General features: G+C 40.7%; 2 protein-coding genes, 1 long non-coding RNA gene and 1 pseudogene across 4 annotated transcripts in view; 1 reads left to right on the forward strand and 3 right to left on the reverse strand.

Moving 5' to 3' along the window:
- The window catches only part of LOC307110606, a 28,742-nt gene extending 14,361 nt beyond the window's left edge, over positions 1 to 14,381 (forward strand). Inside the window, exon 3 of the long non-coding RNA XR_013814455.1 lies at positions 14,009 to 14,381. This is a non-coding gene — a long non-coding RNA (uncharacterized lncRNA). The remainder of the gene's footprint in view (positions 1 to 14,008) is intronic.
- LOC307110463 (glycosyltransferase 6 domain-containing protein 1-like) lies at positions 329 to 9,766 on the reverse strand. Its single transcript, XM_079789588.1, has 5 exons — positions 8,658 to 9,766; positions 7,298 to 7,333; positions 3,469 to 3,516; positions 1,689 to 1,826; positions 329 to 1,236 (listed from the first exon to the last, which is right to left on the reverse strand). Exons 1-5 carry the CDS (start codon positions 8,729 to 8,731, stop codon positions 570 to 572), a joined length of 963 nt encoding a protein of 320 aa, XP_079645714.1. The 5' UTR covers positions 8,732 to 9,766; the 3' UTR covers positions 329 to 569.
- Positions 14,382 to 15,955: 1,574 nt separating the features above from the next.
- On the reverse strand, positions 15,956 to 17,644 carry LOC307110600 (N-acetyllactosaminide alpha-1,3-galactosyltransferase-like). Its single transcript, XM_079789796.1, has one exon. The coding sequence runs from the start codon at positions 17,563 to 17,565 to the stop codon at positions 16,903 to 16,905; it is 663 nt and encodes a 220-aa protein (XP_079645922.1). The 5' UTR covers positions 17,566 to 17,644; the 3' UTR covers positions 15,956 to 16,902.
- A 4,250-nt stretch (positions 17,645 to 21,894) lies between these two features.
- Positions 21,895 to 23,237, reverse strand: LOC307110598 (tripartite motif-containing protein 75-like; annotated as a pseudogene). The gene has a single exon. The product of its transcript is annotated as a tripartite motif-containing protein 75-like (transcript).
- Between the last annotated feature and the right edge of the window lie 2,723 nt (positions 23,238 to 25,960).

Here is a 25,960-nt window from a genome sequence, read left to right on the forward strand (position 1 = left end):
CGGGACTCAGGGTGGCCGATTGGCTGGCAGTAGGAGCGGGAGGTGGGGACTCGCGAGTCCCCGACCCCTGCTCCTCCCGCCGGCTGCTTAGGCCGGCGCTGCTTAGGCCGGCGCTGCGGAAGACGCTGGTGGCGGAACTCGGGGTGGCCGATTGCGTGGCTGCTGGCACCAGTTTTCCACCAGCAGCAGTTTTCCTCTGGCCACCCGTCCGATCGGAGTTCCTCTCGGGGTGGCCAATCGTGCTAGCGGGAGGCGCTCTGATCGGCGGGTGGCCAGAGGAAAACTGCTGCTGGCGGATAACTGGTGCCGGCAGCCAGGTGAAGGAAAAGTCTATTGCATGAAACTTCGTGCAACGGGCTCCTAGTATGTAGATAATAACATTACTGTGCACTAACATTTAATTATCCATTTATTCAGCATAGGTAGATTTAAAATTATAAGGAGAAAACAAATTATTTTGAAAGATCACACATTTTGGTAAGTTTCTAAAACACTGAAAATTTTAATGTTTTATTTTTAAGTAATTATTATGATTCACTTATTAACCCATAAATCTAATGATATAACAATCAAATCCCAGTTGACTGCCATGCTATCTTAACATGTTTAATTTGTGGAGGAGTTCTAAAAGTTGGATCCCAATTGTATTCTGGTGATAACAACTTAGTAGGCTTATTGACAAAAAAATACTTGTTTAGGTGACGTTCATGTGTGCTACTAAGTTCATTTTCAATGTCATGAATTATTCCTTTTTGATATTCTGCAGTGAAGTTTAAAACCTCATAAGGTGTGCCACCAAAAATTGCACTATGATAATAGAAATCTCCCTTTCCAAAAGGGATGAAAGCTGCTGATTTAGGTCTTCTCTCATAAGGGAATTTTTTAACATTCTCAAAATACCACCATGCATGAAGTTGAACTACAGATTTGCCCAGGGTTTCCACTCCAAAGTTACTCTTGAAGATCTGGTTTATACTCATACTGAAGAGAAAGTCAACTTCATGCTGGATGTGTTCTATGATGTACACATTTAAGTTCTTCATGTATAGGGCATTCAAGTCTTCCCAGAACTTTTCTCTTAATATAGGCAATACTTTAAATGTTCGAAGGGGACCTAACTCTATGGGAGGTAGCAGGGAGAAATCATCCATCAAGATGTAAAAGATAACATTGTAGCCAATCATAAAGTGCTTATTGGCAGACTGGATGAACTGTTTCAGGTAGTGTCCTGTAAACCTGTAAGATATGAAGAAAACACACACACACACAGGAAAAACTTATTTTGCTAAAAATCATCAGGAGAACACATCATTTAAACATGCTGTCATTATTTATGTCATTATTGCTAAAGAACTGCCAGTAGGTAAGGATAGAGAAGTTGGGTCTGTATCTTAAGTCTATTAGTTAATGAAACAGACTGTAGTGATTTGAGGGTCTGAGAAGAACCACAAAGTTTGTTGTGAAGAAAGAAAAAGAGAGCTAAATTAATATTAATGAAAAGATTCCCAAGTAGTGTCAACGACTCAGCCACTGTTGGAGAAAATAGATACAGTAGATAAATAGACATACAAGCCAGCCAGAAATAATGATTGGGGTTAATTATGAGTAGCTCTTTGAGTGTAGAAAATACTTGGGTGCTTAACTACACTTTTCCAAAATAAAAAAAGATGAATATTAGTACCACCTACTTTCTAGTAGACCATACAACCAAGCCTATGGTAATGTTCATTCTTTTATAATATTTTTCCAGGACCTGTCTATTGTAAGTTTCTTCCCATATGACTGGAGCGAGCCAGTCAGTTGTTGTTATTACATCAGGACGTTTTCTGTTGAACAAACAAGAAACAAATTAATCAGGCACCACTTAATTATGACAGCAGAAGTTATTGTCCAAGTGAATATGCTAATAATTATAAAATACTTACTATGTGCCAGGCACCATTATTTAGTACTTTGCATTACTCATTTAAACCTTGCAAAGTCTTATACTAGAGGCCCGGTGCATGGAAATTCATGCACTGGAGGGGGGGCTCTCAGCCCAGCCTGCCCCCTCTCAGAGTCCGGGAGCCCTCTGGGGTGGGAGGTGACCCGGTGATCAGGGGAAGGTGATGCCCCATCACACCTCTGCTGCTGCCACTGCCAGCAGCACAAGTCTAGGCCGGCCCTGGTTACCTGAGCCTCAGGTGGCCTTGGGTGGCTGAGCAGCTGCTGGAGGCAGGCTCACAGAGTGGCCGGGGCCGCCTGGGGACGGGCCTGGCATTGCTGCGTGCCTGCCGCCCGGGCGGGACTAAGGGGACTGGATGCCACCATCTTGTGGCTATGGGCAATGCCATCTTTGAGGGCGTGGCAGTCAATTAGCACATTTCCTCCTTATTGGCTGTGGGCGCCACCATCTTTGCAACAGCGTGAGGGTCAATTAGCATATTCCCTCTTTATTAGATAGGATAAATTTTCACATAGTATTCTTGTGCTCTAATTCTGGATTTACTATTCTGATCTATTCCATGTTGATTTGATCACAGTGGTGTTGGAATATGTTTTCATATTTGTTAAGGCAAATTTATTTTTCACACTTTATTTGGCTGTTCTGAGATATTTATTCTTTTATATTTACTTTAAGCTTATAGTTTTTTCTTCTTTATTTTTTATTTTATTTTTAAAATATATTTTCATTGGTTTCAGAGAGGAAGGGAGAGGGAGAGAGAGATAGAAACATCAATGATGAGAGAGAACCATTGATTGGCTACCTCCTGCATGCCCTCTACTGGGGATCGAGCCCACTACCCGGGCATGTGCCCTTGACTGGAATCGAACCCAGGACCTTTCATTCCACAGGCCAATAGTCTATCCACTAAGCCAAACCAGTTAGGGCTAGTTTTTTTTTTTTTCTTCTTCTTCTTCTTTTTTAAAAATATTTTTTTTTTATTGATTTCAGAGAGGAAGGGAGAGGTAGAGAGAGATAGAAACATCAATGATGAGAGAGAATCATCCATCAGCTGCCTCCTGCACGCCCCCACTGGGGACTGAGCCCACAACCCAGTATGTGCCCTTGGCCAGAATCGAACCCGGGACCCCTAATCCACAGGCTGATGCTCTATCCACTGAGCCAAACCGGCCAGGGCTAGTTTTTTCTTCTTAATTAAAACAAAAACTGAGCTTTTCCCCAGATAACTCAATATTGAAGAGATCATTTTATTTTAAACAAAAAGACAAGAGAGATCATTTTTCTTTCCCCTAATAAAACCAGGAATGTTAAACCAGATAATAGCTTTCTCATTCTGACCCTTAAATGCCTGACTCTTTATAAATAGACCCTCATTTTGTACATAAAAGTCTTAAAGATAAGAACTCTAAGTCCTGGGAGCCTCTCAGAATAGCTACAATTTGATGATGGGGGAAAAAATTCCCTCTGTTAAAATTGAGTTATACTATTATTGTTATATTGTGAGCAGAATTTTTTGTTCTTACTTAGGAGTAAACCAGTCTGATAGCTGAGGTTCTTCTGCTTCATGATCCCTGGGTACAAAGAGAAAATCAAGTTAAGAGTAACACACTTATGCAGCAAACATATGTTACATCTCTATAATATGACAGGCACTATTTAGTGCTGTTTTGGTAACTGAACATTTACATCAGCTCCTGCCCTCAAGAAGTTGATAAACTAGTGGGAAAGGCAAGATTAAATAGATAATCATAGTACAGAGTGTTAAGGGCTAATAGGGAAAAACAGATCTCCATGGGAGCATATAAATAGGGCCTCTAACCTAAATTTGGGCTTAAGGGAAACCAGCTGGAAAAGAAATATATAAGCTGGGTCTAGAAGGATAAGGACTAAAAAGGTATAGGGTGAAGAGGTCATGACCAAAGGTAGAAAGGCAAGGAACAGTATGGTTCATGAATGGGGGACATATTTTAAAAATTAACAGAGCAGCTTGACTGGTGTTGCTCAGTGGTTGAGCACTGACCCATGAACCAGGAGGTCACTGTTCAATTCACCATGAGGGCATATGCCTGGGTTGCGGCTTGATCCCCAGTAGGGGCCATGCAGGAGGTAGCCAATCAATGACTCTTTCTCATCATTGATGTTTCTATCTCTCTTCCTTTCCCTTCCTCTCTCTGAAATAAATAAAAACATATTTTAAAAATTAACAGAGCAGGAAGAATAATGTATATTCAGGCAAAAATGCAGATTTAATTCATTCATCAAACATTAGTAGCTTCCTATGTGATAGATACTCTGTTATGTGTTGAAATGAAAGGATTGAAGTAAGGGCTCAGATATTCATCATTGATTTTCATTCAAAGAGGACCCACCTATGGGTTTGTTGTACTTTTAAGCTAATTATTTAATTAACAAGATCATGAGGGAATTTCCCTTTTATAAACCAGGGATATTTTGTAAAATAACTTTCAGCGACTTCTGCTTCCAGAAAGATGAAATAGTACTACTTTTCCCTATTCCTATCACTAAGTACAGCTGAAACCCCTGAACATTCATATATAAAGACTCTGAAAGGTGGAGAGAAGACAGATCAGGTAGGCACCTTGGGACTCAAAGATTGACGTGACAGTGAATTCCTTGGGTTTTCTGCCACATGTAGAGAAGCCAGCAGCCCAGAAATGCCAATGGGCACAGACACAAAAAGAGCCCCAAGAAAAGCCTTCTCTTTACAGCTAAAGGACCAGGAAAAAGGCAAGCTAGGAAGGATAGAACACTTAAACACTACTCACTGTACTCCAGCCCAATACCACAGAAAAACTGTCCATCCTTATAGCAAAGGCAAGTGGAGAGCTCAGATTCCCATCCTCTACAGACTGTAATGAGGCTCCCTCCCCTCCTCACTGGTGTAGAGTTAGAGGAAGTTAGTGGGGGTTAAAACTCCCATCACTGCTCAGCAATTGTGGCCACCCTCCTGCAGTTGGTGTCAGTGGAGACCATATAGGGAGCCTGAACTTCCATCCCCGCTATTAGTAACAGGGAGCTCCTCCCCTCCAGGTTTCAATGGAGACAGAGATGAGAACTTGAAATTTCACCCCTCAACTGACAGTAATGAGCAGGTGCTACTCATGTCCCAGCTTGAGCAGTATAAGAGGATGCCTATGAACATGCAAGATTTAAGTGAGATACAGAGCCTCATAATACCCAAAATGTCCAGGTTTCAATAAAAATCACTTACTATACCAAGAATCAGGAAGTTTTCATACTAAGAATCAAGAAGATCTCTGAATGAGAAAGGACAGTCTGCAAATGCCATGATAACACAGTTGTTAGAATTACCTGACAAGGATTTTAAAGCAACCGTTATAAAAATGCTTCATTGTGCAATTACAAACACTTGAAATAAATGAAAAAAATAGAAAGTGACAGCAAAGATACAGAAAGTCTTACCAAAGATATAGAAGATATAAAGAAGAACCAAATATAAATTTTAGAACTTAAAAATACAATAACTGAAGTAAAAACTCAATGGTAGGCTGAATAATAGCATCATGGAGAGAATGGAGGAAAGAATCAATGAACCTAAAGATAGAATAATAGAAATCACTCAGTCTGAACAACAGAGAAAAAGAATGGGGGAAAAAATTAACAGCCTCAGGGAAAAACAGGACTATAACAAAAGATCATGCAATTAGAGTACCAGAAGGAGAAAAGAAAGGGTAGGACTGAAAAAGTGATTTTAAAAATGGCTGAACACTCCCCATAATTTGACAAAAGACATTAACATACAGATTCAAAAAACTGAGTGAACAAACAGGGTAAACCTAAAGCACATGATAGTTAAATTTCTGAAAGTTAAAGAAAAAATCTTGAAAGCAGTCAGAGGGAGAAATGATTCACCTATAGGGGAAAACTAATTTGAATGAAAGTGGGTTTCTCATCAGAAATCATGAACCCAAAAGGAAGTGGAGCAATATTTTCCACTGTAAGAAAAGAACTATCAATTAAAATGTCTCTCTGTAGGTGAATAGTTATATAAACTTTGGTACATCCCTTTGTGGAATATTACCCAGGGATAAAAAGGTATGATTGCCTTAGCCGGTTTGGCTCAGTGGATAGAGCGTCAGCCTGTGGACCAAAGGGTCCTGGGTTCAATTCTGGTCAAGGGCATGTACCTCGGTTGCAGGGCCTTGGTCGGGGCTCATGCAGGAGGCAACTAATTGATGTGTTTCTCTCACATCGATGTTTCTCTCTGTCTTTCCCTCTCTCTTCCACTCTCTCTAAAAGATTAATGGAAAAATATCCTTGGGTGAGGATTAAAAAAAAAGTATATAATCTATTGATATTCACAACATGGCTGGACCTCAAGGGCATTATGCTGAGTGGAAAATACTTATCTCAATAAATAGATCATATGCTGTATGACTCCATTTATAAACATTTTCAAAGGGACAAAATTATAGAGATAAAATTAGATTAGTACTAGAGGTTAGGGAAGGTGAGGAAAAAGAGGTTGAGTGTGAGTATAAGTGGTGGCTCAGAGGAAGTCTTCGTGGTTAGGGAATAGTTTTATATTTGACTTCTTTGGTGGTTACACATATCTATACATGTGATAAAATCTCATAATTATATACTACATTGTTCCATCATCAATTTCCCGTTTTGATATTGTACAATTATGTAAGACGTAACATTGGAGACACTTGGATGAAAGGTATATATCACCTCTTTGTACTTAATATTTTTACAACTTCTTGTGAATCAATAATTATTTCAAAATAAAATATTTGTAAAAACTGTTAGAAGTGCATCCCTTTTTGACATTTCAGAGGCATTTTTAGCCAAAGATATTTTATTTTAGGATTGTCCAGGCCTCATGCTTAATCAAAATCTAATCATTCATGCTGAACTCCATTAAAAATATACAATGACAAATGAAGAATTTTTCTAAAATTCATAATTTTTACTAATTTTGACTAAATTTCACTAATTTCTCAGGTCCTACACAATGGTCAATAGTAGAAAACGTGTTGACTAATGAGGGCTATCAATTATATCATCCTGGACAAAGATATTTAAACTATAGCAAATGTCAAAAACTTGTCTGGTGTATAAGCATGTGAATGTGTGAAGTGATAAAAATTTGGAGATGTACACATACACACACACATATACAGTTATATTGTGTGTGTAGAATATTTATGAACTGATACCCAGGAAATGTCTCAGTGGTTGCCTCTAGAGAACTTAGTTATTTTTCTGTACTTTTTGATTGCCATTAGCATTAGGATCCACTTGACTCCAACCAGTTTGCTCTCAATACAGTTTGTAGAATATTTATGAAACACAGATTCTTACCAGCAGAGACTTATCTTCTGTAGGTTCTTCTTTATTCTTTATAAATGAAAAAAAAATGCATTTAGTGTTAAATTTGAACAAATCCCTACTGCAATTAGAATATCAAAAAAATCTAGAATTCAGATTCATTTACTCACTTGTAATTATAGCCAGATAATTACTAAACACCTACTATACGTCAGCCAGAATGCTACAGAATATATGGAATATATGGCATCCAGTTCTGACATGACATTGATCCTTCCTATTAAGGCATATTCCTCCAGAGGGCAGATAACATGTAGAACATGATACCAAAGCAAGGGGGCTAATTTTAAAATATTAGCTACCACAATATAGCTAATTTTCAAATAGCATTCAGTAACAATGCATTTCTTATTAAAAAAATAAAACATAAGGAGGAATGTATGGCTGAGATAAGAATTTGAACTTATTTATCTAAGAGAATTCTAGCAGGTTAGCAAATTTGTTCTCCAGTACAACTGTGTTTCTACAGCAGGTCACTTTGAGTCTTGTTCCTATTAGATGGAACTTTGATGTAATTTAAGATACATCTAAAATAGCCCCTAACACTTTCTATCCAGTTATCTTGCCTTACTTCTTTCTTCATAGCATTATTATATACTAGAGGCCTGGTGCACGAAATTTGTGCACTGGGGGGGTCCCCCTCAACCTGGCCTGTGCCCTCTCGCAGTCTGGGACCCCTTGGGGGATGTCCGACTGCAGGCTTGCAATCCAGGACCCCTTGCTCCTTACCACCCGCTTGCTCGCTGCTCCTTACCACTCAGCTCGCTGCTCCTTAGCACTGCCACAGAGGTGGGAGAGGCTCCCGCCACCACCACTGCATTTGCCAGCTGTGAGCCCGGCTTTTGGTTGAACGACGCTCCTCCTGTGGGAGCACACTGACCACCAGGGGGGCAGCTCCTGTGTTAAGCATCTGCCCCTGGTGGTCAGTGTGCATCATAGCAACCGGTCGTTCCAGATGTTCTGCCATTATGGTCGCTTAGGCTTTTATTGTATAGATAATATAATGCTCCTGATAATATATTACATATTTCTTTGCTTATTGTCTATTTTCTTCACCTAGACTGTAAAGTTTCATAGGAGCAGTCACTTTGTTTGAGTTAATTCTTGGTACCTAGAACAGGGCCTGGTACCAAGAAGGTACTCAATAAATAATCATTGAATGTTGAAAAATGAAAGGATTAGTATATTTATTATTTGATTTATTTTCCAAAGGGAAGATAATTTTTAATTAATTTAGGGAGTGTTTATTAATACTTTTTGGACAAAACTCAGTATTTTAGATCAACTCTGCCAATCACTAAAGATAATGATTCATTAATTTTTTTATATTTACCTGAAATGATGTTTAATCAATGTCAGTGATAAAGCAAATGAAACCAATAACAGTATTTTCCATTTAGAATTCATTCTCTGCTGGGAAAAAAAAAGAGGAGAAAAAGAGTGGGTGTTTTTGGAATATAAAAAAGTTCCTTGCCATCTTCTAATAACATATTAATTTATGAAAATTTGGCCACCAACCCAAGTGTCTGATTCTAGGCTGCTCAGCCTTAGAAAGAAGGCAGACTTGAATTACGTAAACCACCTATATTGTTTGAAGTGCCTGCAAAAATCTCCCTTAGATGCCAACTGATTCTTTTTAGGTTAGGTAAAAAGTGTTGGTGACATTCATTTTGTGTACCTTTATCAAAGTCCACCATGATTGCATTAAGGAAATTTAATAAAACAAGTTCTATTTACTTGTGCTTCTGTGAAGATAAAAGGAGGTACCCATGAAGACATCATTATGCAATGGAATGTATTCTTTCCCCAAAGTTGATGTTTACATATTTGTTCCTAATATATTTATTCCAAGACTAATAATTTATTCAAAGACTATACAACTAGTAATCTAAAATTATATGAGCTGTCTTAAAGGTATATCCTTGTAAATAGTAATTAAAAGTCTAAATTAAAGGCATTAAACTCTAAAATGGAATATTGGCACCCTAGCAAGTTTGGCTCAATTGATAGAGAATCAGGGGCCTGCGGATTGAGGGGACCCGGGTTCAGTTCGGTCAAGGGCATGTACCTCAGTTGCAGGCTCTTCCCTTGCCTGGGGCTGGTCGGGGCGTGTGCAGGAGGCAACCAATTGATGTGTTTCTCTGACATCGATATTTCTCCCTGTCTTTCCTTCTCTCTTCCACTCTCTATAAAAATCAATGGAAAAATATCCTTAGGTGAGGATAAAAAATAAATAAAATAAAATAAATAAATAAAATGGAATATTGGCTCCAGCCAATGCACTGAACTTGTGTTCAAGGTGTTAAGATTTCTATTTACAAGCGTAAACTGGTTTTTAGTAGGCAGGATCCAAGAACAGGCCCTGCTTTTGAATTATGTATTGGAGTAAATGGAGGTCTCTTATACTTATTTTTTAACACTTATAATTAATGAGCAAGATATTTTAGATCTATACCTTCCCATATTGTGGCCACTAGCAACAAGTGACTAATGAATACTTGAAATGTTGCTAGTTCAAACAATGGAGTTTGAAGACTCAGTATGAAAAAAGTAAGATATCTTATTAATATTGTTTATATTTACTACATGTTGAAATAAAATTTCAGATATAGTGGGGTTTTTTTTAATTGATTTCAGAAAAGGGAGAGGGAGAGAGAGATAGAAACATCAATGATGAGAGAGAATCATTGACCAGCTGCCTCCTGCATGCCTCACACTGGGGATCGAGCCCGCAACTCGGGCATATGCCCTGACTGGGAATCGAACTGAGAGATATAGTGGGTTAAATGAAAAACACCATTAAAATAAATGTTATCTGTCCCAGATAAGAAAAAACTAAAGGAGTTTGTCACCACCAAACCATTATTGCAAGAAATGTCAAAGGGACTTTTTTAAGAAGAAAAAAAAAAAGGTTAAAAATATGAATAATAAAATTGACATAACTTCATACCTATCAATAATTGCTTTAAATGTAAATGGATTAAATGCTTCAAACAAAAAGACATAGAGTGGTTGAATAGAGAAGAAAATAAAACCCATATATATATATATATATATATATATATATATATATATATATATTCAAAAGATATAGTCTGAATGTAAAGGGATGGAATAAGATATTTCATGCAAATGTAAATGTAAAAAAAATCTGTGTTGCTGCCATATCTTGGCTATTCTACCCTATATAATAAAGAGATAATATGCAAATTGACCCTCACACCCTCACACAAGATGGCCGGCCCCATGTGGTCACAAGATGGCCTGCAGGGGAGGGCAGTTGTGGGTGATCAGGCCAGCAGGGGAGGGCAGTTAGGGGCGACCAGGCTGGTAGGGGAGGGCAGTTGGGGGCGACCAGACCAGCAGGGGAGGCAGTTAGAGGCGACCAGGCTGGCAGGGGAGGGCAGTTAGGGGTGACCAGGCCGGCAGCGAAGGGCAGTTGGGGGCGACCAGGCCTGCAGGGGAGCAGTTAGGTGTCGATCAGGCTGGCAGGGGAGTGGTTAGGGGGTGATCAGGCTGGCAGGCAGAAGTGGTTAGGGGGCAATCAGGCAGGTAGGAAGGCGAGTGGTTGGGAGCCAGCAGTCCTGGATTGTGAGAGGGATGTCTGACCAGCAGTCGGACATCCCCCAAGGGGTCCCAGATTGGAGAGAGTGCAGGCTGGGCTGAGGGACAAACACCCCCCCCCCCCAGTGCATGAATTTCGTGCACTGGACCTCTAGTCCTACCTAATAAAAGAGTAATATGCAAATTAACCATCACTCTGCTACATGCACAAGCCACGCCCACCAGCCAATCAGAGCGAGTATGCAAATAAACCCAACTAAGATGGCTACAGCCACAGAGAGCAGGAGGGAGGCTTGGGTTTCCCTGGTAACAAAGGAAGCCAAGCTTTCTGCGGGCCCATTGCAGGCCTAAGCCTCCACTCAAGGCTACAAAGTTTCAATTATAGAAGGTAAACAAATCCAAACAAATGTCGGCAGCCACGGAGCTGGAAAGAGAAGGAGGCTAGGGTTGCCCCTGCTTTCTGCACACCCTGGCCGGCCCAGGCCTCCACGTAAGGCTACAAAGTTTCAATTATAGAAGATATACACAAACCCCAACAGAAACGGCTGCCGGCCACAGAGCGAGCAGGAGGCTTGGCTCCACTCCAGGCTACAAAGTTTCAATTGTAGAAGGTAAATAAATTCCAGATACCAGGGCCTCCGCTTGGGTTGCCAGGGGGCGTGACTGGCCTGCAAACCACCACAGGCCCCTCGCTCAAGCCACCCCACACCCTAAGGGAACCCCCACCCTGATCCGGGACACCCTTCAGGGCAAACCAGCTGGCCCCCACCCATGCACCAGGCCTCTATCCTATCTAATAAAAGAGTAGTATGCAGATTGACCATCACTCCAACACACAATATGGATGCCCCCATGTGGTCAAAGATCCTGCCCCCATGTGGACACAAGATGGCCACCACAAGATGGCCAGCAGGGGAGGGCAGTTGGGAGGGACCAGGCCTGCAAGGGAGGGCAGTTGGAGGCGATCAAGCCTGCAGGGGAAGGCAGTTAGGGGTGACCAGGCTGGCAGAGGAGGGAAGTTGAAGGCAAACAGGCTGGCAGGGGAGCAATTAGGCATCAATCAGGCTGGCAGGAGAGTGGTTAGGGGTGATCAGGCTGGCAGGCAGAAGCGGTTAGGAGCAATCAGGAAGGCAGGCAGGCGAGCATTTGGGAGCCAGCAGTACTGGATTGTGAGAGGGATGTCCGACTGCCCGTTTAGGCCCAATCCCACTGGGCAGTCAGACATCCCTCGAGGGGTCCCAGATTGGAGAGAGTGTAGGCTGGGCTGAGGGACACCCCCCCCACCTCCGTGCATGAATTTCGTGCACCGGGCCTCTAGTATATATATAAAAGGCTAATATGCAAATTGTCCCCATGGGAGTTCGACTGGGAGATCGGGAGTTCAATCGCTCACTATGACATGCACTGACCACCAGGGGGTGGTGTGGAATGAAGGAAGGCTCCAGCTGGCAGCCAGCATCTGGGGAAGGAAAGTCCCAGCCAGCAGCCAGAAGGCCCCGATTGGCCCTGATCGCCAGCCAGGCCTAGCGACCCTACCTTTGCACGAATTTCATGCACCGAGCCTCTAGTTGTAAATAATGAACATTTTGATGGTTGCCAGATAGGAGGGGGGTTAGGGAATAGGTGAAAAAGGTGAAAGGATAATAACTATGGTGTCAGATGGGTACTAGATTGATTGGGGTGATCACTTCAAAAATTATATAAATGTCTAATTACTTGAAACTAAAGTAATATTGTACATTAACTAATTGAAAAAATTAAACATTACTAAAATAAAGAAAAAAACTGGGGTAGTAATACTTATATCAGACAAGTATAAGTATTACAAAACGGAGGTAGTAATACTTATATCAGACAAGTCTATTTATATTTTAAATAGACTTTAAAATAAAGACTATAGCCAGAAACAAGGAAGGATATTTCATATACAATAGCCAAGATATTGAAGGTCCAACCTAAGTGTCCATTGTTAGACATGGATAAAGACATGTGGTACATATATACAATGAAATATTACTTAGGCATTTGCATCAACACAGATGTACCTAGGAAGTATTATGATAAGTGAAATAACTCAGAGAAAACAAATACCATATGATTACACTTATAGGTAGAATCTAAGAAACAAAGCAAAATAATAAAAAAAGAAACACTCATAGATACAGAGAACAAACTGATGGTTGCCAGATGAGAAAGGGGTTGGGGAGCTGGGTGAAAAAAGTGAACAGATTAAGAAATACAAATTGGCAGTTACAAAATAATCACAGAATATAAAGTACAGCATAGGGAATACAGTCATTAATCTATAATAATCTATAATAATAAAAGCATAAATGCTAATTAGGCCGAACAGCCGAATGACCTTCCAGACGTCATTCCGGATGTCCTTCCCAATGAAGCTGTGGTGGCAGGGGCTGAGGCAGAGGTGGTTAGGGGCAATCAGGCAGGCAGGTGAGCAGTTAGGGGCAATCAGGCAGGCAGGTGAGTGGTTAGGGATGTTGAGGCAGGCAGGCGAGTGGTTAGGGGTGATGAAGCAGGCAGGCAGAGGGGTTAGGGGCAATGAGGCAGGCAGGCGAGTAGTTAGGGGAGATCAGGCAGGCAGACAGGCAGGCAAGCAGTTAGGAACCAGGGGTTCCAGATTGCAAGAAGGATGTCCAACTGCCAGTTTAGGCCCGATCACACCTAAACTGGCATTCACACAATCTCCCAAGGGGTCCCAGATTGCGAGAGGGTGCAGGCTGGGCTGAAGGACCCCAACCCCCCTGCATGAATTTTGTGCACCGGGCCTCTAGTGTTGTAATAAATTGGTATGGGGCCAGGCATGTTCTAAACTTATTGGAGAGATCACTTGGTAAGTTATATAAATGTCTAACCATTATAGTGTACATATGAAACTAATATTATGTTGAATGTCAACTTTAATTGGAAAAAAAAAGAATTTTAAAAAATACATTTTAAGCTGAAATAAAATAAGGTAATTTAAGATTCAAAAAAATAAAGGTCATCTGTTCCTTGTTACATTTTTGCAATACGGTTACTAGAATATTTAAAGCTACAAATGTGAAATGACCAACTTTATTTATTTATTTTTTTAAAATATATTTTATTGATTTTTTACAGAGAGGAAGGGAGAGGGATAGAGAGTTAGAAACATCGATCAGCTGCCTCCTGCACACCTCCTATTGGGGATGTGCCCTCAACCAAGGTATATGCCCTTGACCAGAATCGAACCTGGGACCCTTCAGTCCGCAGGCCGACGCTCTATCCACTGAGCCAAACTGGTTTTGGCTGAAATGACCAACTTTTAAAGTTAAGTACATTAGAAATACCCTATGTATGAAGTAAGATTCTGTTTAACCAGATTGTCTTCTTACAATGTGCCCTCAATGACATTATTCTTATAGCCAGAAACATTTTTATATGTCATCTACCTTGTACTTTAAGGCCAAGGTTTGAGGATGATCTCTACCTATGATTTTTCCAGGTCATCTAAACGTTTATACAATTCCTTCCTAAGAGCCTTACCTTTCGTTTTGGTGATGTAAAGAGAAAGTCTTAGAATGTTTCCCGAGCATTATAATTTTGGGTCTTCGTAAAAAAAAAATATATATATATACATATATATATATATAAAGATATTATCTAATATTCTCCTTGTGTTTGAATCTTCTGGTAATGGTGATGTCATCAGACTCTTGATGATGAAAGCATTAGAGAGTCATAATGATACATTTGTTAGCAAGTTCTTCTCATTGTTACCAGAACTTTGTCCCACTTGAAAGAGTCAAGGATTTTAACTGTTTTGCTTTTAGTTTTTGTTGTTGTTGTACTTCCTTGCTGTTTTCAATGACTGATTTTTAACTTTATAAATATATTTTGGTGTGCTGTGTGTGTATATGCATGCATATGAATGACACAAAAGTGCAACATTTTTTCTTCAGTGCCTCATTAGGCATTGTCTAATTATCTAAGGTAAAGCTAATTCCTTCTTATGCTTTCTTAGAATGTACTTATTTTCTGATTATAGAAGTACCATATTTTCATGTTATTAAATTTGTCAAGTGCAAAAAAGCACAAACAAGAAAATAATAATCAAATGTAATCATATTGTCCTGAGATAATCACTCTTAATTTGAGGTAGCATGCACCTTTATTTTGTCCTTCTTTAAAAATAAATTAGTTTTTCATATTGAAAAAGAAAGACACACACAGTAAAAAAATTCTAACAGAAAAAAAGGTTATGTAATGTATACTATATCATTTTCTCCCTTCATCACCTGACTCTTCCCATTCCCCCATCTCCAATGGTAGCCACTGTTAACAGTTTACTGTTTTTTTTTATAATATATATATATATATATATATATATATATATATATATATATATAGTGTGTGTATATTCCCCCTTTTATTGTGCAAATGGCAGCATACTAAAAACACTCTTTAATAATTTGAATTTCTCACTCATCAGTATATCATTTGAAGATCATTCCATTACATCTCATACATCTAATACTCTTTTTCTAGTAAACTGTATCCTATATAATAAAAGCATAATATGCTAAGTGTTTAGTCATCCGTTCAACCAATCAAAGTGTAATATGTTAATGATATGCTAAGGCTGCTCAACTGCTCACTATGACATGCACTGACCACCAGGGGGCAGACAGTCGACTGGTCAACCAATCGCTATGATGTGCACTGACCACCAGGGTCAGATGCTCCAACTGGTAGGTTAGCTTGCTGCTGGGGTCCAGCTGATCTGGACTGAGCAAGATGGGCTGGACACGCCTTGGAGCTGTCCCATGGTCCCTCCCCAACTGGCCAATCTCCCACATCCATCCCCAGCCCTGATTGTGCATCGGTGGGGTCCCTTGGCCTGCCCTGCGGCCTCTCACAATCCATGACCCCTTGAGGGATGTCGAAGAGCCAGTTTTGGCCTGACAGTGGAACAACTGGTCACTATGATGGCAGCAGGTGCAAGAGGTGGCTGCTGGCCCCGATCTCCCCTCAGGAGCAGGAGGAGTTGGAGAAGCCCTGAGGGGCGATTGGGGCCAGCAGCCACTGCTCACACCCATTGATGGCACCAAGTGATCGGGGCTGGCACTGGGAGCCAGCAGTGGGTGCGAGCAGGGTCAGTGCTGGCAATAGTTGCAAGCGCTGGGCGGGACCACAGCATGTGCAGGAGCAAAAAATTTTCAGTAACCACCAGAGGCTTGCCCCGGTGGCAGTGACTGGTGCCCTGCCTTGGTCTGGTGCCCCCACTCACCTGCTCCACCATCCTGCAGCGACCAACGCCCACCATGTTCCGCGCACCCCCCTGGTGGTCAGCACACGTCATAGCAACTATTTGTTTGGTTGTTTGGTGGTTCTGGTTGTTCCACCATTCAGTCTATTTGCATATTAGCCTTTTATTATATAGGATATTGAGGGGCAGGTTTTCAAAGGGCGAGTAAAGGGAGGCTTTAAATTTTCTCTGTATATTATTTTTATTTTTATTGGTTTTTATAACAAACAATTTTGTAAGCTTTAAAATACATAGTTCTCTTTGAATGACTCAAAGTTTCCTAAGTAATTGTCTGCCCATCTGGTGGCAGCTTTAATGTCCTCAAAGTTTTACATAAAGAGTATATTAGTATAGTTGCAGTGACTTTCCCTTACCCACACTTTTAGACAATCCCTTTCCTTAAACAAAATGAGAAATGCATATATACCTACTTTGGTCAATGAAAATATTTCGTTTCACTTTCTTGTGACAGGTTCTATTTTGTTGAATGTGATCCAACAAATAATATATCCTCAACATTGACAGAGAATATGAAATAACTATATTATCATCTGATGCCAACACATTCTTTCTGTAACTGCTACATCTCATTTTATACAATTCAAAATGAAAGTATGAGTATGCTGTTTGGTGGGCTTGCCTTTTTGTTAGTGACCTTTTAGTGCTAAAATTTGTCAAGTGCTAATTATCTAAGATATAAGACAAAACGATGCTCTTAAATTCAGAACTATAAAGGAAGGGCTTCAATATTATGTGTTGCTCTAAGAATGTTATAATACTTAGGAGCCCAACGGATTTTAATAGCTTTAATTTCACCGGTATGTTTTGCACTAGTATCCCAGCTATATTCTGGAGATAAGAGTTTAGTAGGTTTATGGAGAAAGAAATACTTGTTTAAGTGACTTTCATCATGCCACACTGCTTCAATGTTATTTTTCTTATCATTCATGATTCCTTTGAAGCACTCTCTGGCAATGTTGAGAACCTGAATGGGAGTGCCACCAAATACAGCAGCATGGTAATAAAAGTCGCCCTCACCAATAGGTATGTATGCTTCTGATAAGTTATTTCTCTCATAAGGTACCTTTATAGGATGTGCATTATACCAATTAGAATGTAACTGAGCTACTGACTCCCCTAGGGTCTCTAATCCATATTTCTGCATGAAGACTTGATCCACGTCCATGCAGAAGAGGTAGTCAACTTCATATTGTATGTGATCTACAACATGTTCACTGATGGTCTTCATGCGCATCATACTAATATCTTGCCATCTCTTCTCTCGCTTAATTTCAAAAATTTTGATTGTCCGGAGGGTACTCAGCTTTATCCAAGGCAATTTGGACAAGTTATCTGTCAGAACATAAATTATGACTTTCTGGCCAACCATAAAATGCTTATTAGCAGATGATAAAAAGTTGAACAAATAGAATTCAATATATCTGTGAAGTAAAAAAAGAAACAAGTTCATTTTCTTATATTTTAGTGGAACACATACTATTTGAATTATACTAACTATAGTTTACCCAAAAATGCTACTAAGCAACCAAATATTAGATATGCTTCTTGAGTTGTATTTAAGTAGTATAAAAGAAAGTGAAATTATCTGCCTTTGCTCTTCCTGATGGGTTCTGTGGACAATGGGAGAGAAGAGGAATTCCTCACAAGAGTGAATGAAACTTGGTGAGATTAGAAACTGCACAGAGTCCAGTGCAAGGTGAGAGCCAGAGTTTTCAGGGCTATCAGAGCAATGGGAACCTGCTCTGAAGGTTGTAGGCGAAAAAGGCTTTGGGTCATTGCAAGACCAGTTATTGCTGTCTGTGGCTCACTTTATGAGTAGTCAGTTATGTATAAGCAGTCAGAGGTGAAATATTTCATACCAAATATCTGCACTAACTTATTTTGTTTTCTGGCCTTTAGTACTGTGCTAAGATTACTGGATTGGAAAATAAACTTTCTCATTTCCAGTCTCTCAAGCCAGTAAAAGAGTCTCAGATTAATAAATAGCCTCAGGTAAATTTTTAAAAGTAAAGGTAATCATATGTGCTCAGCTTCAGATAATGTTTATATACTAATCATTAAAATTCTGGGCATTTATTCAAAGGAAACAAAAACACTAATTGGAAGAGATATATGCATCCCATGTTCATTGCAGCATTATTTACAAGCCTAAGTGTCCATCAACAGATGAATGGATAAACAAGATGTGGTATATATACATATACAATGGACCATCCTATCTAATAAAAGAGTATTATGCAGATTGACCATCACTCCAACTCACAAGATGGCTGCCCCCATGTGGTCAAAGATCCTGCCCCCATGTGGACACAAGATAGCCACCACAAGATGGCCAGCAGGGGAGGGCAGTTGGGAGGGACCAGGCCTGCAAGGGAGGGCAGTTGGGGGTGATCAAACCTGCAGGGGAGGGCAGTTAGGGGTGACCAGGCCGGCAGAGGAGGGAAGTTGGGGGTGACCGGGCCTGCAGGGAAGGACAGTTGGGGGGTACCCAGGTCTGCAGTGGAGAGCAGTTGGGGGGGGCAGGCCTGCAGGGGAGGGCAGTTAGGGGTGACCAGGCCTGCAGGGGATGGCAGTTAGGGGCAAATCAGGCTGGCAGGGGAGCAGTTAGGCATCAATCAGGCTGGCAGGGGAGTGGTTAGGGGGTGATCATGCTGGCAGGCAGAAGCAGTTAGGGGCAATCAAGAAGGCAGGCAGGCGAGCAGTTGGGAGCCAGCAGTCCCAGATTGGAGAGGGTGCAGGTTGGGCTGAGGGACACCCCCTCCGTGCACGAATTTTGTGCACCGGGCCTCTAGTTAGTAATAAAATGAATGAAATCTTGGAAGCTAGCAACTTAAATCTAAAACAGTCCAATTTATCTACATTTCTTTATGGTTAGTGCTTTTGTGTCATGTTTCTGAAAGCTTTGCCTCCTCAAGGTAGTGAAAATCTACATTTTCTTTTAGTAGTTTTATTGTTTTATATTTCACATTTAAGTCTATTACCCATTTGGATTAATTTTTGAGTGTGGCATGATATAGGGCTGTTTTGTATCAGTCTCAGCCTATTGATAATGATTCAAGGGCTAGGAATACCTGGAGCCACTCACCTGGAGCCCTTCTACTAGTGGTGAGACAATCCCCCACCACCACCCCCTCATACACACACAGACATTTCCCTACCAACAGTGTGGCTGGCTCAGTGCTTGTGGTTCTTATTATTGCAAGATGCACCTCAGAACAGCCATCAGGGAACTTTGAAAAAACAAGGCTCACAAGTCCTTTGATCCTTCCTTTGTTTCTTCCTTTCTCCCTTCCTTCTTCCCTCCTTCTCTCCTTCCCTCCCTTCCTTCCCCTTTCTTTCCTTCCCCTTTCTTTCTTTCTTTCTTTCCTTCTTTCCTTCTTTCTTTCTTTCTTTCTTTCTTTCTTTCTTTCTTTCTTTCTTTCTTTCTTTCTTTCTTTCTTCCTTTCTTCCTTCCTTCCTTCCTTCCTTCCTTCCTTCCTTCCTTCCTTCCTTCCTTCCTTCCTTTCTTTCTTTCTTTCTTTCTTTCTTTCTTTCTTTCTTTCTTTCTTTCTTTCTTTCTTTCTTTCTTTCTCTTAAATATAATTTTATTGACTTCAGAGAGGAAGGGAAAGGGAGAGAGAAATAGAAACATCAATGATGAGAATCATTGATTGGCTGCCTCATGCATGCCCCCCCCCCCCCCACTGGGGCTCAAGCCCATAACCCAGGCCCTGACTGGGAATTGAACCATGACCTCCTGGTTCATAGGTCGGCATTCAACCACTGAGCCACGCCAGATGGGCTTTTCCTTCCTTCCTCTTTCTTTCTGTGGATTTTCCTTATAAAAAATTAGTGACCCGTCACGCAAAATCACATGAGACCCAGGACCTCCCTCCCCGCCCTCCCATGGGACTGCCCCGAGTCCCAGAGTCCCGCCCAATGTGGCTGGCATGCCACTGGATGGCCCCGAGTCCTGGAGTGCCGCCCTGATGCCCTGCCTCTGGGCCCTGTGCAGCAGCTACTGGGCCCCGCCCCTGCAGCATGCACATGGGGCTGCGGAAACCCCAGCAGAAGTCGCTCGAAGCGGCCACCGGGACCCCTGTGCCCCTGTGGGGCTGCAGGAACCCTGGTGGTAGCTGCACAGAGCAGCCACCGGCCCACCCCCGCTTCCCTGCCCCCCATGCATGCCACCATCTTGTGATGGCGTTATGGTGTGGGGGTCAATTTGCATATTACCACTTTATTATATAGGACTAGAGGCTCAGTGCACAAAATTTGTGCATGGGTAGGGTCCCTAGGCCTGGATGGCGATCAGGGCCGATCAGGGCTTTCTGGCTACCAGCCAGGGCCTCCCTTCCCTGGCTGCCGACTGGGGCCTTCCTTCATTCCGTGCCGCCCCCTGGTGGTCAGCACGTCATAGTGAGTAATCGAACTCCTAGTCTCCCAGTCAAACTCCCAAGGGGACACTTTGCATATTAGCCTTTTATATATATAGATAACTATCTATTTAATAACATGTTACTAAAAACTATAATTTTAATAAATAATAGATACATTGTTCAACTTTATGTAATACTTTCTTGTACTTTTTTGGTATAATTTCACTATCAGGGCAGCACTTGCTTCATTAAATGAATTGGGAAGTGTTCCCTCCTCTTCTGTTTTTTGTAAGAGATTGTATAGAATTGATGTTAATTCTTCAATAAATATTTGGTAGAATTCACCAATGAAACCATATCGGCCTGGAGACTCTGGGCGTTTTTAAATTTATAAATTCTATTTCCTCAGTAGCTATAGGGCTATTCAAATAGTCTATTTCATGTTGGGTAGGTTATGGTAGTTTCAGAGCCCATTTTATCTAAGTGGTTAAATATATGTGTATAGAGTGTTTTGTACTATTCTCTGATTAACCTTTTGATATCTGAAGGTCTGAGGAATATACCCTGTTTCTTTCCTGATATTTGTAATTTGTGTCTTTTTTTTTTCTTTGCCAGAAAATAAATGGATGATTGTGAATTTTTTTTCAAAGAACGAACTTTTTGTTCATGATTTTTCTCTATAGCTTTTCTGTTTCAATTTCATGGATTTCTGTTCTTATCTTTATTATTTCCTTACTTCTGCTTGCTTTGGCTTTATTTTGCTCTACTTTTTCTAGATGTTTTTTTAGGTGGAATTATTGATAATATCTCATTTTCTACAATAAAAGGCCTGAATATATAGGACACATGGTATTACCTACCTTCCCACAGCAAACACAGTCAGCCCCACAGTAATTTTATGATGTGCAAAATAATTTTCCAGTACTTCTTCTTTATAAGTGCCATGCCACACAACTGGAGCTAACCAGTTGGTAGTTGCATTTGTGGATGCTCTGTAAGAAAGACATAAGATTTATGAACAAAATGCCTTTTGATAACATTGCAGTAGATATTACTTATATATAAATCTTGTGTCTGATTGCAGCATTTCCTCTAAACCCTAAGCCTTTTTTTTTACAATTTATACACTTTATACACAATTTATATCAGAAACACTTAACAGTTAACCCCCACATCTGTTAGTTCCCACATTTCTATTGCTATTGAAACAAAATTTTAAAAAATAGGAAACAAAATAAGAAAAACATTGTTCATGTATGTAAAGTTAAATAATATTCTTTATTGGTGTTAGAGTAACTGATAGTTGTGAAAAATGATACATACTTTCCATAAATCACAGGGGAAAAAATGAAGCAAAGTCACAGTTCATCCTTCCTAATCTCTTACAGCACAGATTGTAAGAGGTTTGGAGTCACATCAGATATAGAAGTAAGGCTTTAACACTTTAGAAAATGTATCCATGAAGGAATAGATGTGAGACATGTCATTCAAACTATAAAACGAAACCTGACGCAGCTCATAGTCCAGATAGATGCCAATCCCTCTGGGCATTTCCTTCTGCACAAGGGTGACAGGAACAGAGCCTGGTGCCACATAATCACCATTCTGCAGCTGACTCGTCCAACATCTGTTCTTTTGTCTTGGCAGGTGCTGCTTTCTCTTCCTTTTAAGGAAGTCTTTTCAAACCCTCATGGCCCACTCAGGCTTGTCATCTACCTGGACCTCCAAGTAATTTCGGCTACAGTCAAACCCTTCAGAACCCAGGACTACTGGGTCGACTGCAAGTCCCTTTGGATTCTGATGAAAACTTTGCTTTTTCCTCACAAATCTCACAGACTTTTTATCCTCAGACACAAGCAGGTTAGGATGTGCGGTCTTGGGATCCAGGATAACTTCTCTAAATCTCTGTATAATTTTCTGCAGGGCTGAACACTGTGGAGGAAGACTGAATTCTTCTTTCCTTAACTGGTACCAATAGACAGCTGGGAGTTTCAGGTTATCACAACGGTGGAGGACACTCTTGATATCCATCAGCAATTTCACATTTGGCATCACATTCTTCTTCTCTGCCACTCCTTTTGTACACCTTTGAGGTTGGAAAGATGGTCTGAACATGCACTTGTGTTTGCAATGAGTTTCTGTTGAATGTCCTTCTCTTCTTCAGCTAGCCTTGAGAGAACTTCCTCTTGCTTGCGCTCTATAAATTGAGACTCAAATTCAGAGGCTAATTTCTGTCCCTGTTTTTGCACCTTTTCTCTCAGTTCTATGAGTTTTTTGCTTTGAATGCTTATTAACTTCTGAACGTGGTTCATCTGCTTACTGATGTAACTGTAGAGCTTCAGCCTGTGATGACAGGCAGCCTCCCCCATGGGCCTCACCTGGTGGCCCTGGTGGATAGGGAGCTGAGTGCACATGGGACACAACAGCTCTAAGTCCTCCTCATAGAAGAGGGTCAGGACCTTGTTGTGCTTCTCGCACAAACCCCTCTCTTCCTGCCGCTTCTTCTTGCCCCTGATGGTCTGGAAGAGATTGACAATGTCAACCATCCTTCCCAGCTGGGTGTTGCTCCTCAAGCACCTCTCTTGGCATGAGTGACAGCACACAGGGCAAGGGACCCTGTATTGTACATCGGCCCAGGACTGCTGGATGCAGGAGCTACAGACGCTGTGCCCACATTTGATGGTGACAGAGTCTCTCAGGTCATCCAGACAGATGGGACAGTTGATTTCTGCCGGGAGTCCTGCCAGAGCTGCTTCAACTGCCACTGGGCCCTGAATGAAGGACTGGACTGAGGTGGATTTTTTTTCGGGAGATTGGACTCTGGGAGATCCCTCCACTGAGAAGCAGATGCACCTTCAGAAATCACTGTCCTTTCTGTCCTGAATGGTTCATTCCTATGAGACCAGTGGCTGCAGGTGTCCAGAGGAGCTCTATTCACTACCTCCAGCCGATCTCAGAGTAGTTGAATCCTGGCTCAGAAATTCTTGGTCAGAAAGCAGATCAGGTTCTAAAGTGCTTAGTCATTCCTTGGGATGAGGAGAGATTGTTGCATGTAAAAACGGCTCCCACTGTGGTGCTGCTCACTGCCACATTTGAAGCAACCACTGATTTGTCTCTCTTCCACCACAACCCACCAAAACCTAAGTCATCTACAATCGTGCTGATTGGGACTGTGGCAAGTGTATGGATTTGGGATGAGATCACCTATACCTGGGTCAGTTTCCATCCTTAGTGCCCTACCATCTGTTAACCCTAAGCCTTGATGGTTATGATAAACTGGGGAAACAGCTTATCAGAAATGGCCAGATCATTACAAAAGTACACTTACACATTAGTTATACTGTTTCCAAGATCTTTGAGGATACATAGTTGAAATGTTGCCCAAAGTCTAAAGTAACAATTTATCTTGTATTTGGACAAAATATCATGGTCCTAGTATTTTTTACACTGATTATTTTCAGGAACCATATTTTGAACACAGAATTTCCCAGTTTTCATAATCTCAAGTGTTTTCAATACTAATGTTACTGCGTACTGCTAGAATCAACTTTGTCAAAACTCCGAAGGATAGCCAAAGGTTTAGAGGAACCAAGCAAAAGTTAAATCGAGAAAAAGATGACTCAATATAGAGGAGTAGGAAAGCTTTGTGATATTTATTAACTTAGCCTTGTACTAAGTTGCTCCCCATATGGTGGTTGTATTGGAAACAGCAAATTATGTTCTCAGTGTGAGTATCTAATTCTAGAGGGAGAAGAGTGGATCCAATTCCCAAGGAATTGTGTTTGTTGAGAGTTTTCTGAAGGACTGACTGTTTCACTTAATTCTGAACTCTCAGAATGGAACCCACAAAATGCTAAGTGGAGGGTGCTCCTTGAAAATATTTTAAAAAGGACCAAAACCCTGCCACCTGGGGCAAAAGGTTATGTATTGGAATAAAAATTAAATATGCTGAAAGCCTGGGAGGAAAAGTTTGCAAGAGAGTTCCTTGGCAAGTAAGGGCTTTGACAAGATCCCATGATGCCTGCTCAGAAGAAGATCCTCGAAGACCCAATGATTTAATCTCCTGCTGATATTCAGGCAGAGTGCAAGGAGGAAGTGAAGGCTAAGGCAGAGTTGTAAATAGCTGGACTGTGTTGAAGGAGAGTCCAAATACAGAGCCAGTCTTCAAAGACTGAGATTTTCTTTCTTCTTTTCTTAGTTTTCTTTTCTTTTCTCCTGCTTCTCTTCTTCCTCGTCCTCCTCCTTCTTCTTCTCATTTTTTTTCTCTTTCTTCTACTGTCCTCTAACATCTCCTCCACCCCGGCTCTAGGCACTTACAGAATCTCTGTGAAACCATTATCTGACCACAAACTAAAGGAACAGAGACCTCTGAGACCAAAGAAGACAAAGAATACAGTCTTTAAAAAGTTGTTTAGAAATGTCACTAAATGAACAAACACCTGCAACTCAAGTGAGCATGAACAACCAAACTCTGAGGAGCAAAATAATCTGGTTTCCAGAATGAGCACATCATAATATTAAAAATGTCCAGTTTTCAACCAAAAATTATGAGGCATGCAATGAAAAGGAATGTATGGCCCATTCAAAGGAAAAAAATAACAAAACTGTCCCTGGGGAAACCCTGACATTAGGCTTATTAGACAAAGACTCTAAATCAACTATTTTAAAATGCTCAAAGAGCCAAAGGTAACTTGAACAAAAAAACCAAAGGAAACCAGGAGAACATTGTTTCAACAAATAGAGAGTATAAATAAAGAGACAGAAATTATGAAAAGGAACCAAATAGAATTTCTGGAACTGAGAAGTATGATAGCTGAAATGAAAAAACTCACTATAGGATTTCAACAGCAGATTTGATCAGACAGAAGAAATAATCAGACACACACAGGACACCTTAATTAACAACAGAATATAAATTCTTCTCAAATACACATGGAACATTCTCCAGGATCATATGTTAGGCCATAAAACAAATCTCAATAAACTTAAAATGGTTGGAAACATACAAACCATCTTTGCATTGACAGTGGACTGAAATTAGAAATTAATAGTAGAAGAAAATCTGGAAAATCCCCAAATATGAAGAAATTAAACAACATTCTTAGAAAACTAATAGGTCAAAGAAAAAAATCACAAGGAAAATGAGAAATACATTGAGATGGATAAAAATACAAATACAGCATACCAAAAGTTATGAGATGCAGTGAAAAGCAGTACTCAGGAGGAAATATATAGCTGTAAACATTTATAATTTAAAAAAATGAAATACCTCACATCAATAACCTAACTTTCCACCTTAACAACTAGGAGAAAAGAACATACTAAACCCAAAACAAGCAGAAGGGAGAAATAATAAAGACTGGAGCAGAGACAACTGATACAGAGAAAGGAAAATGATAGAATCGG

The sequence above is a fragment of the Cnephaeus nilssonii genome (assembly GCF_951640355.1).
Source record: "Cnephaeus nilssonii genome assembly, chromosome: 14".
NCBI lineage: Eukaryota > Metazoa > Chordata > Mammalia > Chiroptera > Vespertilionidae > Cnephaeus > Cnephaeus nilssonii.